This window comes from Aphis gossypii, chromosome 2, assembly GCF_020184175.1.
Source record: "Aphis gossypii isolate Hap1 chromosome 2, ASM2018417v2, whole genome shotgun sequence".
Classification (NCBI taxonomy): domain Eukaryota; kingdom Metazoa; phylum Arthropoda; class Insecta; order Hemiptera; family Aphididae; genus Aphis; species Aphis gossypii.
The window spans coordinates 27,007,211-27,023,376 of NC_065531.1; the positions used below are offsets into that span (position 1 = coordinate 27,007,211).

General features: G+C 25.8%; 2 protein-coding genes across 5 annotated transcripts in view; both read right to left on the reverse strand.

Moving 5' to 3' along the window:
• LOC114131900 (branched-chain-amino-acid aminotransferase, cytosolic) overlaps positions 1 to 16,166 on the reverse strand; it is a 484,947-nt gene that overhangs the window by 139,608 nt on the left and 329,173 nt on the right. The window lies entirely within an intron of this gene.
• Positions 13,236 to 16,166, reverse strand: part of LOC114131908 (leucine-rich repeat-containing protein 24) — a 137,506-nt gene continuing 134,575 nt past the window's right edge. For 2 of the 4 annotated variants that reach the window (XM_050201299.1, XM_050201300.1), the window contains one exon: positions 13,236 to 15,973. In XM_050201299.1, the coding sequence (XP_050057256.1) occupies positions 14,045 to 15,919 (1,875 nt within the window). In that variant the 5' untranslated portion in view covers positions 15,920 to 15,973 and the 3' untranslated portion in view covers positions 13,236 to 14,044. The remainder of the gene's footprint in view (positions 15,974 to 16,166) is intronic. The other 2 variants (XM_027997247.2, XM_027997246.2) reach the window with 1 other exon arrangement.

Sequence of the window (16,166 nt, forward strand, 5' to 3'; positions counted from 1 at the left end):
TTCATGTTTATTTATGAATTATTGACTGCTTAAGTTTAATGTTACGTATATTCAATTACATATTATGCATCGATTATACATAGATTTCAATTTAAAAAATTAAAATTATTGTGCCTTTAGAAGATTTCAAAGTTCACCCAAAAGCTTTGGTGACAAAATAAATTTGTTAGTGAATGTAATTTGAAATATTATATGTAGTTATTATTGTTATCATACACCAACAGTCCCGTATCTGGGTGAACAACAAGGACTTTGATGCATATATGATTTTATTAACTTTTGACTTAATTATAAATTGCTATATTACAATATTATAACTATACCAATATTTTTTTAAAATTAGAGTTAATTATTAAAAATATATTCACTCGTTCAAGCAGTGTAGATATAATTATTCCCTTAAGCAGACATCGTTTAGCCAAATGTGTTCTCGTTTGAAAATTGTATTTTATGAAGATGAGCTGAACTGGTTTCAGATTAAATTTGTGATAAATCCTACATTTTCACTATTAGTCAAATTGGTTATTCCTTAGATGGATAACTAAGTATATATATATATATATATTCTCCTTTGCAATTTTAGGACTGTCAGTTTAAATGTAAAGTAATTGTGGTTTAACAATTAAATTATTGAAATGGAAATCAATTGGTCAAAAATAAGACAATAATAATAATAAAAAAAAATTTTAATTAAAGCTTGTTGATGAGAAAATTTAAAATCAACTTTCTTTAATCATTTTATTTATTTTGTGTTGGTATGCATTAACGAAGTAAATTATACATGTTTTTAAATATTGTTTTTTTTCTTGTTTAATAAGTTTCTTTGAATTACTACTGCGAAATTTGATGTATAAAATGTATTACATTTATAAGTGTCAAGTATTTGATTTACATTTTTTTTTGTAAAAACCGAAATCATTTTTCCAAATTATTATGGTTTCAGTTATAACTACATTGTATAAATATATGAAATACTTTGTAAATATGATCACTACAATAAGTGAATATTAATATTAATATAAATATTTTCAAGAAAGATTCCTGTAGGACAACAGAAACAATTATTATGTTACCTATTATAAATCGTCCATGCACAGTTGTTATCATGATCTAATGATTATATTCGAATTGTTATATTATAGTAACTTAGTATAACTCGCTAAGAATATGTGATTTATGATATTTTTATTTATAACATTACATAATTACTAGCTGATATTCAGGAATCATAACCAAATAAGCTTTATACATATCACTATAGTTCTATATAAAGATATAGGTACTAAAGTTATGCAATTGGTGTCTACCATTGTCGACATATATATTTGGATAAATATAGATTTAACCAATTGTTTTGAAGTAGGTAAGAAAAACATTTTTCACTTCACGTTATTTTGCATACCAAATTGTCCTATACTTAATTCATGTATATCTAAGCAAAATAATGTACATATTAATAAAGAATATAAATATAAATGCAATATTAGTGTATGGTTGTATTCTGTAACTATAATACGGGTCATGAATCAAATATACTTCTAAAGAACGAACTACAACATAGATGTATACAATATAAAAAAAAATTATAAAGCTCTTAAGCTCAATCATAATCCCACGAAAAACTATGTTGAACTTTTAAAATACTTGGAAATGAATAAAAAAAATAAGTCGAATTAATAATGTGATGTTTAAAAAAAATGAAACAAGTATACCAAACCTTCAAATAAATTCGCGAAGATTAAAAATAAGATAAACTATTTTATAGAATTAAGCTTCTATATTTATATTAGAAATAAGGTAGGTGGAATTAATTTTTGTTAAAAACAAATCAGATATATTATATAAGTATACTTTACCCGCCTTGGTGTTGGTAAAAGCTTAGAAAAATAAAATAAATATCTGTATTTCTGTTTGATTACCTAAACCTCAGTGCACCGGTGAGTCAGCGTAGGAGTAACTTGCTTATAGCCTCTTTGTGGACATATCCGACTTCTAAACAATTTGGGAAATTCATCTACGTTTGGTATATTTCAACAAAATACTAGTTTTTAATAATAGATTTTCTGCTCGTAACAACAAAATTAAATCTTATTAACTAACTGTTTTATTTTCTTTTGTGTAACCAATATGAACTAGAAATATATATATAAAAAAAGCAATTTTCGTATTTTTAAGGACCAGGTTTTATCTGTGATTGGCTCATTTAGTGGTTCAATTCTGGGATAAACATTTTATAGTGGAAGTCGGTTATAACGGATTTCAAGGAACTAGGAATATTTGTTGTTATAATCGATATGACGTTGTAAAAATAACTATGACTTTAAAAATATAATATTATACACTCATATTTTAGTTACATCAGCATTTATTTTAATTGAAAGTTGTACATTTATGTATCGTAAAACATAATAATATACTCATAAGGTGATAAATAGTAATAAACATTAATAATCATTAATCAATAACCAATTTATGAATGCGCAATAATAATGAGAAATATATTTGTAAAATATGTTCTCCGTTTATTATTTTTGACATTCACAAACCGAATAACCTAAATTTCAATAAAAGACGTAGCAATATATCAACTGAATTATTTTAACTATTATTACCAATGGCTGAATAATATATTCATTCATATTATTACCTATAATATAATAAAATCAAAGTTATTAAATTACCGATAAATTATAGAATAGATGTTATACTCGATCACGAAACAATAACAATAATTAGATAATAATATAGTCGTTGTAACGTTACAGTGTTAAGTTATCGTTGAAATACTAGAAAAATACTTGGAACTGTGATTACCTGTAGAGCTGACATAATTGTTATAACTATAATGTTCACTGTATGTTACTCCTCATCTAGCAAAACCAGAGCCAAGAGAACGAACCTGATTTGTTTCGTCTCCACTGCGGTTGTATGGCCCGACGGTGGTGGCTGAAATATGAGATAGATAACGTCCTCGAGTTACGGATAGAGAGTCTTCCGAATAGGTCCAAATAATATATATAAGCATCCGCTAACAGCTATAGGTGTTATTGATTCCAGTCACAGTATCGAAAGGTTTTCTGGTCTCGGGCGGTCGCTGTTGTGCCACTATGACTGGTGAAGTGGTAGGTACAATATTGGCTGTTGCTTTGGCTTTACATTTGTTCGCATACAGCTGTACTGGGGTGGCTACCAGAAAATTTGAGACCTTTGTAGATAAACTGCTACGCATCATAGTTTTAGTCGGTGTTATCGATACATCTCCGGAATTCAGTAGTGAACGCGTCTAATAATCTGTCAGTCCATTACCCCTCTTTAACTAATTAGCCGTGAGTTCTGACCAGTAACTTATGCGTCTTATCAATGGCAATCAAGAATGGTACAGCTGTAATGGAGATCAAGCCCATCGTCCAGACTGACTACCTATATTCATAGTGAAGCTCGCGCAAGTAGGTTGTTTCGCGCAGATTGTGATTTATCTCTGAAAAAAAAACCTGTAATATAAAAATATAGTCTGTAACTTCGTGCCTTATTTTCGAAGGTTAATGGTAAGTGGGAAAAGATCGCTGCTGTGCCCTTATCCTTAGACGACTTGCCCAGCCGCAGCCGTTAAGATAGCATTTTAACTACTGCATTATTAAGATTTTAGGCAACTGCAGGAAAAAAACGTAATGAGAATCTCGTATTATATTTCAAAGCCTTGGCTATTAAAATTAAAAATTGAACACAACCTTAACCACAAAACAATTTGAAATGTTTAAAACAAATTAATATAATTAAATTTTAAGAATCGAGTTTATTATTGATAAAATATTTTTGAATTATAAACAAAGATGTATTAATTAATTACATAAACTATTATTTTTAATTTAGATAATGATAAAAAAAGAATTTTTTCTTAAGAATAATAATAAAAAAATTACAGTCAAAATAGTCTACGTAGCAGAATGTTATGATATTATATACACCCTTAGATGCATCACAAGACGAAATTGATTGTTTGCCAACTTTCATTTGATTTAGCTATACATTTATTTTTATTTTTATTGTATTGAGAATAATAAAAGTAAGATTAACCCATAAAGTCATAATAATTGTTACCTATTGTATTGTATGAAAAATATGTAATAGTAACTCATAATAAAAATAGTTGTAGTAATGATGTTAATGTATTTGATACCTCTTACATTTTAAGATTAATTCAATATATTACTTAGACAATATTTGTTTTTATGTTGACACATTTTTGGAAAACAGTTCTAAATGTTGAACCTAGCGCTATAATTAAATAGATCAGAAAACTTTAGTTAAGTTGTATAGCACTTAAAAGTTTAAATAGTTAATTTTTCAATTTTTTTTTTCTATAAGTTTTTGTTTTGCTCAGTATTATTTTCCAAGTACAAAAATTTAACATTGCTTTTATATTTACAACAACAAAACACCACTATCATTCATAGAGATAAGCAAATCTGGACGAGTGTACAATACTAGATCCTTGTATTGTGTCCTAGTGTTCTAGAATTTTATTTTATTGTTTTTAAGGTTTCCATTACGATTGTTATTTGCCCACCCTTCCTAATCATTTATATAGCCTATTATAATCGTATGTAGTTTAAATACACCCTATTATAATACAATTGTTTAAATTTAACCCTTATTTTATAGATGTGTTCTCTAAATTTGTTATATATTGTACTGTAAGATTTTTTATATGTATTGTATTTAAGTTCTTACATTATAAATTATAACAATGCATTAGTCTAAACTTTAAATTTCACAATTTCACAATTTCATATTATTTTATTTTTCTATGTTAACCAAAAAAAAAATGTTTATTAACATGGTAATAATTTAATATATTATAAATAATAATCTATAGTTTTAATAAATGTACTTAATTAATTTTTTTCTATAATTATTTCAATTATATAAAATAAATAGTGCGATAATGAAGTTATTCCAAAAAACTCGTCTAATGGACTCTAAACTGCTATGGTGTCAATATTTGGTCAATTAATAGCAAATTGGGTTGAAAAATCTAAAATTAATATTTTTAATTTTAATCTTAAATTCTCAAATCTCTTCAGATGCTGTCATTTTTTTTAAAAATTTAACTATAACACGAAATTTGCAATTAATGGGTAAAATGTTGACACCCGTTTAGAGTAGATTAGACTAGTGAGGCTAACTCGTTTAAACCAAGTATTGATTTATACGTATAACTACATAGTATTATAATCGAAGAAATACATATTGCAATTTTTTTTTGAAATATATACCCATATACAATCAAATAACTTCAAAATGTGTCTGAACAACTATTATCGTTGATTCATATGTACTTTATTCATAGGTAACTAATTTTTATTTTACTTTTAAATACGATTTTTGCGAGAGGAAAAATATTTACTTTTTTTACTGCTCATGAAACATTTTGTTCAGCTCAATTCTGCGTTACGTGACCTACTACCACCCCTTCAAGACAGTTTTCATTTTCTTATTCCAAATATGTTCGAAAACACATTTGCTCACTGCGTGTGACTAACGATTTGTATTGGTGTGCTGTTCACCCCTTCACCGTCATCGACTTACTGCCCCGAAAATATCGTTGAACGTAATTTCACAGTCTAACGAGCTATTACCGAAATGCCACACAGCTAAAATGCCAATCAAATACTATTCCTCGTTTGCTCAAGGAAATTTTGAAGTCAGCACCAAATTGATGTAATGACTTAAGTACGTTTTATTGCACCTGACGTCGTCGAATCACGTATTTAGTCTCAAGCCGTGAAGACAAGTTGGATTTTCTGTAGAACTCGGTTTAGCTTTACAATTTTTTTATTACATAACTGTTTTAATGTTTATGTTGCGATGAAATATAATATAATCCCTTAAATTAATTAAAACAATGGGTAGTTTCGTTTTTACAATTATTAAGATTAATAATACGGTTGGTTGGGAAAATATATACATAGAATACAATAAAAGTGTAAGAGTAGATTACAATTTTACATAATATTATTTTATGAATCATTTATTTAATATAATTTATACTAATACGGGGACATATATGTTTATTAATTTTTGAAGTAATAACGTGATTTATATAATGTATGAAATAAAATATACACAAATCTAATTGTAATTGTACAAATTCTGTTAATTCTGTTATATACTTATGGTAAAAATTATCATGTATGTTTTTATAAACATTTATAGTAATTATATGATATAATATTAATGAATATTATGTGCTGTTCTGCTGTATATTTAACATAAAATATAAGATACAAAAAAAGTTGTTGTTAATTGAATATCTAATGATTTTATTTAATTATTTCTATGAAATGACAAATATTTCAAAATATTAATTTTCAAAGGTAATCATTGTAAAACGTCTATTCATTATTAGCTATTGAATTCAAAATTTGATTCATAAAGCGTATTTAGAGCGTGTTCTCATATTAAATCTTAGCATTTAATGTACAACTTTTTGTTTACTGTGATGTTTATTGATTATTTTTGACAATTGAAGTATCTGTATCCAAATTTCAAAATTAACTATATACCTACGCAACTCGAAATTGCTGAAGTTTTCATTTCAAATAAAACAAGATGTTTACTGTAGGAAAATATGATGTATCCATAATAAAATTCACTTAGATTATTTCCGAGCAAACTCAAGTTGTATTGAATTAAGAAGTCGTAATTTTATTATTTTTTACTTATTCTGAAAAAATGTCAAATGATCAAAATAGTATAAATTTAAGTCTGAAAATATTACTTAACGTCGAAATGCAGGTATGCATAAATTTATTGAATCATTAAAACCACAAAAGTTACCTGATTGAAAAATGTAAAGATTGTTTAATATAATATTTAAAAAAAAATTGTTTTAATAACATAGTTCACTACTAGTCCATTAGCTTACAAAGTTTCTTAGTTGATGCATTAGTACGAGTATAATGAAATATAAACAAAATAATATATTCATAATTTATAGTGTATACCATCTTAATATTTAGTTGCTATTATTAACGTCTTAAAAATAATAATAATACATTTCGAAATATAACTGAAAATAAAATTGACGTTTAATTGATTTTTTTATTTTTATTTTTTTGTAAAAATACTCCTCATTTATACATTTACTATTTAGAAGTTAACGTTCAATGTATTTTGTAATTATTGGAAATTGGCAGTTGTTTCGGTTTATTTTTTTGGTTTAAATAAAAATGATGACATCAGTAATCCAAATTATATCGTTGTTTTTAAATGTCATGTTTTACGGTCTGATTGTAATTCATATTCGTATGTACTTACCAAATCATAAAATGTTGTGTCAATAAAATGTAATGTTATTATACAGTCGAAACAATTGAAGAAAAATCTTGAACACAACAATACAATAAAGTGTAAACGGTCAAACTCAAAGAAATGAAGGCACTCACGATCATTGACTGTCGACTAAAGCCATTTTGTATATTCCCTTTAGCGATAGGAAAGCCTCTGAACTCGCCCTTTTATTTGATAGATATCATTTTTGATAGACTTCTTAAACCAATATGGGCTTCTGATAATCTGAAAACAACAGTTTTTTTTCCCCATTTCTTGGTATTATATGTTTGAGTGTGTCCTTAATATCGTATTATACTTAAAAACATTCAGTGAATGTTATTTTATTGTATAGTATAGTATACGCTCTAATATAGTAAACAGTTATTTAAAAAACTAAGTTAAAAATAAATCAAATCACCTACATTTTTATACAACTCTTAAAAATCATTAAAAACAAAGAATCAAATTTTACATTCAATTGAAATGTTAAAAGCAGATTTAGTTTTAAAATTTGAAAAGTTCATACATTTTTACAAAAGTATAGGTCTACAACACAGATTTAAACTAAGAATATTCATGGTTATAATGTAGTTGTTCTTTGTAAGTTTCCAGAACATGTGTTATCCCTTGTTTTAGGCTGTTCAATTTTTGAAAGTTGTCATGATCCTCTTATTTACCTAAACCTAAGTCATATTTACATTTGGGAAATACATCAGACACTTCTACAATTTTATACGACTGTACATACATTCTACATTTACAAGTTACAGCTTGTCTTTGTTCATTTCACAAAAAATATAATTATTAGATTACAAGTATTATGCATTTGTTAAGATTTAGTAATCTAGAAAACAATAAAATATATTGAATTTATATTTACAATATTTACATATTAGAACTAGATTAGGTAGTTCTCATTTGATTTTTTGTTTTTATTAGGTGCAGACAATTTTTTTTTACAGAAATACTCTGTTTCCTAAGCTAACTATAGTATTATTATAGAGGAATTAAAATATAATATTATATGCAATTATATTGATTGTCTATATTTCTATAATATATACTTTATTTTGACTTGGAATATGAGTGAAAAACTTATAACAGTAAGTTTCACTACGCTGTAATTTTTTGTCTGTGTCCAAATAAGTACTTCTTTTTTTAACAAAATGCTCCAACATTTTATATTCTTTCTTTTTATAGGAAATTGGATGTCAATTGTATTTTAGAATGGTTAAAACTTAAAATGCAAACTCTCAGTAGTTGTTGTGGAAATTGAAAGACAATATAAAGAACAATAAAATTTATGCTAAACCATTTTAAACAAAATATATAAGGAATTTTGTTTTTGATTTTGATTCTAAAAATAACAATAACAAAATCCTAGAATTTATATTGAATAATTATTTTATTTTTTAAAATTCGTGGTAAAATAGGAAAAATTTTTTTGTTAATGTTAATTCCAATAACATTGATTAACCTTTGTCTATATTGCCTATTTTTTTTTAGGTTAAAAGTTTATTTTAAATTTCCAATAAAAATGATCCTACAAAATTATATATTTTTAATAATATTTTAGTATAATTTTAAAAACACTATACATCACTTTTTTTTAATAATAAATAAATACTTTATATTTGAAAAACACCATAAATACAATTCAAAGTTAGTAAATTCAGAATCGTATAATTCAAGAATATAACTTAAATGTTAGCTATAGTTTAATAATATGGATATCCATTCGCCCGTAATACGCTTTTGCATATTACATAATTTAGGGAACAGGTTTATTCATTTTACGATTTAGAGCTTGGATTTCAAAAATGTGTAATTTTGTATTTCCTTTGATCTCTGTTGTTATAGTAGACTAGTCGAGCATACTTTTATGTTTTATTATAATTTTGCAAGTAAAGATTTATTAAAACTAGAATTTTAAACTTAGTTGCTATAAAATAAATTATCAATATATATTTTAAACTCTTTATGCTTATCAGTTATCATATAAATGACAGTTTTTTATGCATATTAAAATACAGGCATATTACATTTATTAGGTTTTATAATTGTTTATTTATCTTTGAAACTTATATTGTTTGTCCTACTTTGATTCAATATTTAAAAATCAAGTTTAGTTTTTTTTCTATACTTTAGAGTTACAAGAATTTATTTTGTTTTTTATTTCTAAATACATTATCTTATTCTGTCACTTAATATAAGTAATAAGACGAGCAAAATTAAAATGATGGTATTTAAATTATTAATATATGTACGATTTAACTCTATCGATTAACAGAAATAATATTGTTCAATGAATTAATAAAGTTTCGGTTATATCAAATAATTAAAAGTACCTATTATTCCATTTCTGTGACATTGATTATTATTATTTTTTTTAATAATTAATATGATATTAAAAATCAAATCACGACTTTGATGAATAATGCAATTTTAAAACTGGTTAATATCTAATTATATTCTATAACTATCTAAACAAAATAAATACATTAAACCTGTTGTTATTATTTGTACGTAAATGTATTACACAGTTTATTAACCGAAAATAGCTATTGTCATTTAGTAACTTATTAATATAAATTTAAATTATTGTTTTGGAAAAATTTTTTACTTTTATTTGTTATACAGTTAATACATTTTTTTTTTATTTATTTTGTATTTTTAAGTTATTGAAAAGTACACCGATATTACAATAAATTATATTCAAAAAGTTTCTGTTATTTTTTTTTTTATTCTAGAAACTTTCATGACACCAAACTTAACTTATAGTATACTGTTTATATGAATCACTTGTATATTTTTTTACTTCCGTCATAATACTTGTTTTGTCAGTTATATGTCACTTTGTGAGTGCAGAATCATGTTTACACAATTACTCAAAGATATCAATTAATAACGAAATCTGTAATTTAAGACCTGATTCAGCTAAGATTTCTTTTACTGGAATTAAGTTCGTACATAACATATTTACCTAATAAAAACAATTTATTATGAATGTACCATCTAGAATCATTTATTTTATGTAACTCAAATTATTTTAAGAAATGTTTCTTACAAATAATTATTAGTGTTCATAGGAATAGCTACTTATTACGATTTAAGATTAATTAACATTTATTAATGTTTTCCAACAAAGATATTACATTTTTTCAACATTGTATGTAAATGCAAATTTGGTTTTAATAAATAGTTTACTTTTTTGGTAAATTGTTTTTTTTTCTGAGATTATTACCAGTATAAGTATGTAATATAAACATTTTTATATTGTAAATACGGCACGATTTAAAACACTTTTATTATTTTGAACATTTTATTTATAGTATATGTTCAAATATTTTCTTAACACAGTAATATTATACAATGAATACGAAAAGCCACAAGTAAAACGAAAAAAAGAGCATTTCGCTCAGAAAACAGGCTTAATACAGTTGTATTATGATCATAATAATATAATATGAATGAGAATTAAAAGGAAAATAACTGACATTTAGAATATCAAATAAAAAGTGAAAATACTCATAAATTAAAAATGTATATCAAATTAATAATATGATTCGGATTCAGTCATTGTGAGTACAATAACACAATATCAGTGCAATCGCATTATAATATCTGGGAGTGACCTACCAGTGTTTTTTATTATTATATTGTTTCAATTTCACGTGTATTACATAGTTTGAACAAATAACATTGTTTTTATTTTTTATTTTTTTTTTATGTATACCTAAGCCTTTATATATATATATTATATAGTATATACATTATACATACATAATCGTATCTTTATACTCTCAGAACAATAAATTGGTCATCTCTTTGAAAATAATTCATTGTATACTTGTGAAACATTTAAGTATATTTTTTATACTAACCTCTGTTTAATGTCGAATAAAGTTTTTTTTTTTTAATTAAAGAAAATACCAACTTGAGTGGGTTATGAATTGAGATGATAAAAATAACAAGATTTTCAATTTTTTAATATAGTTTTCATTTTATTTCACATACGATTACAATAAACTACAAATCATGTTTAATAAATATATAATGAAATCTACAACAAAAAAGAAATTGTGAATTAGATTTTACTTAATTATTGACATTCATTTTTACTGTACAATATAACTTATTAACACCAACAAGGAACTTAAATGTATTATATTTATATACATACATACATACATGCATATATATATATAATATATATGTGTGTGTGTATGTATATTGTATACGTATAAATATTTATAATTATTTCAAAGCAGACAAAAAAATTCCATATTTATTCACAACTATAGAATAATACATTTTTTTTCGTGACACATTCACAAAGGAGATAAAAGAATACTTGTAGTGTCGAAAGCAAACAAAACTTAATATAAACATTATAAATAAAATACCTTAAAAATTATTACATTTAATATTAATTTTTTACAATAATAATTATTTTTTTTTAATAATAAAAGACAGTTTTATATCCTGTAGGTCCGTCTATATGCATTCATAAGCTACATCGTCAAGTTTACAACACAGGATTTCAATATTATTTATCTACTTGTCATAAGCTACAATAGCCATAGATTTTGTAAAAAAAAATTGATATTTTCCGTTTAAAAAATAATATTGAAATACCTAAATAAATGAAAATGTAACATAAGAAAAATAATATTTTAAAATTTTATATCCAAAGATTTATTTTGGTATATCAATGTTTGTTTAATTTTTTTTTTTATTCAAGTGGTTAATTAAATAATACTATACTCCATCATAATTCTATTTCATATCAAGTTAATACAATTGTTCGTAACAACACTTTAGGAATATATATAATTATTGCAAATTAAAAAGGCATACTTTCATTACCTATTGAAAATAATTATAAAAATCACTATTCAAAGTTAATCAAAGAATTAAACATTTCAACGAAATTATTAAGGGTATTATGTTTTTTTGTTATTAAGATTTGATTTTTTATGGATATTACAATAATGTTTAAGAAAACTACCATAATATACCTACCATAATAACATGATATGCCAAAACCTACATTTAATTTTTTTTTTCATTTTTAATTACTTAAAAAATAAAAATAAATCATAAATACATTTTCAAATTATACAATAAAGTAATAAAACATAACTAATTAAAATGATATGTGTAAAAAACATAGTTTAAATTAAATAATACAAATAGGTTTCACCATTTCTGGGGTTGTTTTAAGTTAATGTGGAAAATAGATAGAAACCGGTCGATATGGTGTGGTGAGGATTTTTTTTCACATCAATCTTACTTTTCTAATTTATGATTAAAAATAGTACAAAGTTAGATAGATGCATAAAATTGTTATATTATTGTCTAATCGTCTTATTAACAAATATAAATGTTCTCATTAACTAAAAACAATTTTTTTTTAAAAAATCAACGGACGATAATACAAACTATTATATAACTTTTATAATTTAATAGAGGTGTAACAAGAGGTATTAAAATGTATAATATTATAATACTATCATCTATAAACTTAATTTCGGTTACCTACTTATCTTTATCTAAAAGGTAAAGGTATACAGTACAATGTTTAAATTAAACTGAAGACAATGACGTTTTAAAAATATTATTTATACGTTACAATACTTTCATTGATCTTTATTTATTTTACTTTTATGTTAAATTTATAATTTTATCTGATATAATTTTTTTTTATTATTTTATCGTAAACTTCGTTACTGGAGAAAAATCATTTAAATATTTTATATTTTATAATATTGTGTTGTTTTATTATCAATTAATATGAAGAGTTTTAAAAAAAGATTTATTGATTATAAAATTAAACTTATTTGGTTTAAGTTTTAAAATAATAATTTAAACATTTTAATGATGGATATTAATTATTAATAATTGATATTCACCACATAAAAGTTATTAATTAAGTTGATAACTTAATGAGATTTCAGGAATTTATATTTATAAATAATTTTAAACTCAACAATTAATCAAAATCTAATACTATAATTAAACATAAATACAATATATTTATATATTTTCATAAACAAATGTATCTTAATGAATATATTTTTTTTTTGTTTTTTTTTGTTTTTTTTTTTTAGAAAGCGATAATAAAACCATGATTAATTAGAAAATAAGATTTTTGACTCCCATTTTAACATAAAATACTTATCATTTAAGTATTAAAACTATAGATTGTCAAGTTTAACCTATTGACTTCGTAAAAAAAAAGAACATAAACAAACAAACAAACAAATAGTAACAGGACCAAACTTTCATTTATACAATGATTATTTTTTTCGTTCTATTTCTTATTATTATTTATTGTATTCAGGTTTCCCCTATAATACTATTTTATTAATAATACTGCCCCCATAATAAATGCCATGTGATTGATGACGGATTATACGACTTAAGCTTTCAATGTTCTGTTTAAATGTCAATAGTAACAATACCTTCTCTTAAATTGTATTTAGCTTTGTCTGTGCAGATTTCTTTCAAATGTAATTTTGTTTTCAACATTTTACATAAATTATGGTTTTTTTTTTAGGTTTTTTTTTTTTTTTGTAAATATAGTGTTTAATATTTCAAACAATATCGAAATACTACATATTAATTATGTATTCTTTAAAATATGTATTTATTATTACTTCGAAGAATGATTTTTTTCACGAGTACGTAAATTATATCTTTTTAATTACAGAGCGACGTAGTCAGTGTGTCCAGTGCATAAAGGTGGTGGTGGGGGTGGTGGTATATCGTCTGAAGATTCGCCACTATTAGAAAGAGATGACAAGTTCGTACAACTTCCCGTTGCTGTGATTCTCGGACCCATGTTATCGTAATGTGGCATTACCGATTTGATGGACTGATGATCTATTAATCGTTTTTTCCTCGGCATTGTGGCATAGTATGACGAAGATGGTGGGAGATGATGAGTTGAGCTGGTGCCAACACTAACGCTTTGTTTTTGTCTGTGTTTCATGTCAAGTAAGTCTGGATACCTAGATTCAGGGTCCGGTGGTTCTTGACTCACCGATACTGAAATAAATATATTTCCAAAACCACTGACTGATGGCAGAATACTAGTGGAAAATTCTGGTGGTGGTGGGTACAGTGATAAACTAGAATTGGGATCATGACTTTCGATAGTTATGTGAACCGGTTGTTGATCGCAAACAGAGGCCAATGGGATATTTTGTAATGACTGTTCCATGAGCTCCAGGTCTTGGCAAGAAGAGCCGCCGAGCATTTCACAGCTCCCAGCTTGTGTAGTCGATATGCTTGCGTCGAGTAGCCGTTTGTCTGCATCGCTGAAGCTAGTACTGCCTTTAAAATTAGTCTTACTATCGCGCCGTCCTCCAGATTTCTTCACTTGACATACACAACATGTGAAGCCTATCAAAAATAATAAAACCGTTGCACTAGCGGCTACGCAAATTATAACCAAGTACATAGATTTAGATTTACTTAGTGTAGTAGCAACTGCTACTTCTGGTAAAGCTAAGGATACATTGGCTGACATTTGTCCACGTGAGTTTCGAGCTTCACATGTAAATTCGCCAGCCACTACATCTGAAACATTGAATATGTGAAGGGCACTCCACATTCGATTTTTATCTAGCCACGTACGATTTTCATCCATTCGATCAGTATAGTTGTCAATATTGTGTCCATTGAAATACCAGCTGACTTCTGGCTCAGGATCTCCGGTCACTTTACATGTAAAAGTAATATTACCAGCATCTTCTAGCACACTGTTTCTGTCAATCTTGACTTCTGGGGGACATGCAAACTCTAGTGGTTTGATATTCTCCCACCGACTACCCGACAATATATTCGGTTCAATACAAGACAACGGGTGTGAATATAAATTTGACGAAACAAACCAGTTTCGAAAACTTCTTAGATGGCAATCACATACCCATGGGTTTCCATCTAAAGATAATGTTTTTAATTTTGATATTGGCAAAAATACAGTTTCTGATAACCACTTTAATAGGTTTCCGTTTAAATTTAATGACTCCAACGAGGACAAGTGCAAGAAAGCATCTCTATGAATTCGCTTAATTTGACAATGCTGTAATTCTAATGTTCGAAGATGCTGTAATACGGGAAATTGAACTTCTTTAATTTCAGTTAATGGGTTTCCATTTAAATAGAGTACGCGAAGTCGTTCATTTCCCAGAAATGTCTCTTGGTGCAATGAATCAATCAAGTTATCACTAAGATCTAGTTCTATAAGTATTTTCAGTTCTCTGAACGCGTCTTTATGGACATTCCGAATTCCGCAACCACGTAAAAATACTCGTTGCAGATTAAGGAGTCCTACTTTTTTAAATGCGTCTTCCGGTAAATGGCGTATGTTATTAGAGCTCAGATCAAGTACCTGCATGTCTGGATTTAGCGATAAAGGTATATCGGTAAAATCGGCATCTTTGCATAATGCTGTTTTTTTCCCCGAACTCCATTTGCATTGACAAGGAGTTGGACAATCGGCCCAATCTGCAAATATTGTTCCACAATACACCAACACCATGACGATCAGCTGCACTGGCTGGCCACCGGGCATTGTCCACGCATTTGGTCATCTTATGTTCAGTACGTGTTGCCACATAGAGTCCTCCTATAACAATTACAATTTATATAAGTAAAATATAATTTAAATACATAAATAATATATTATATTATATATTAACGAGGTAGAAATTGATGAAATAGTTATGTACTTTGTACATTTTAATGTATAACAAATATCCTTAAATTCACACCACATAATCCACTTTTATAGTTATATTATAATTATTATTACGTTTAAA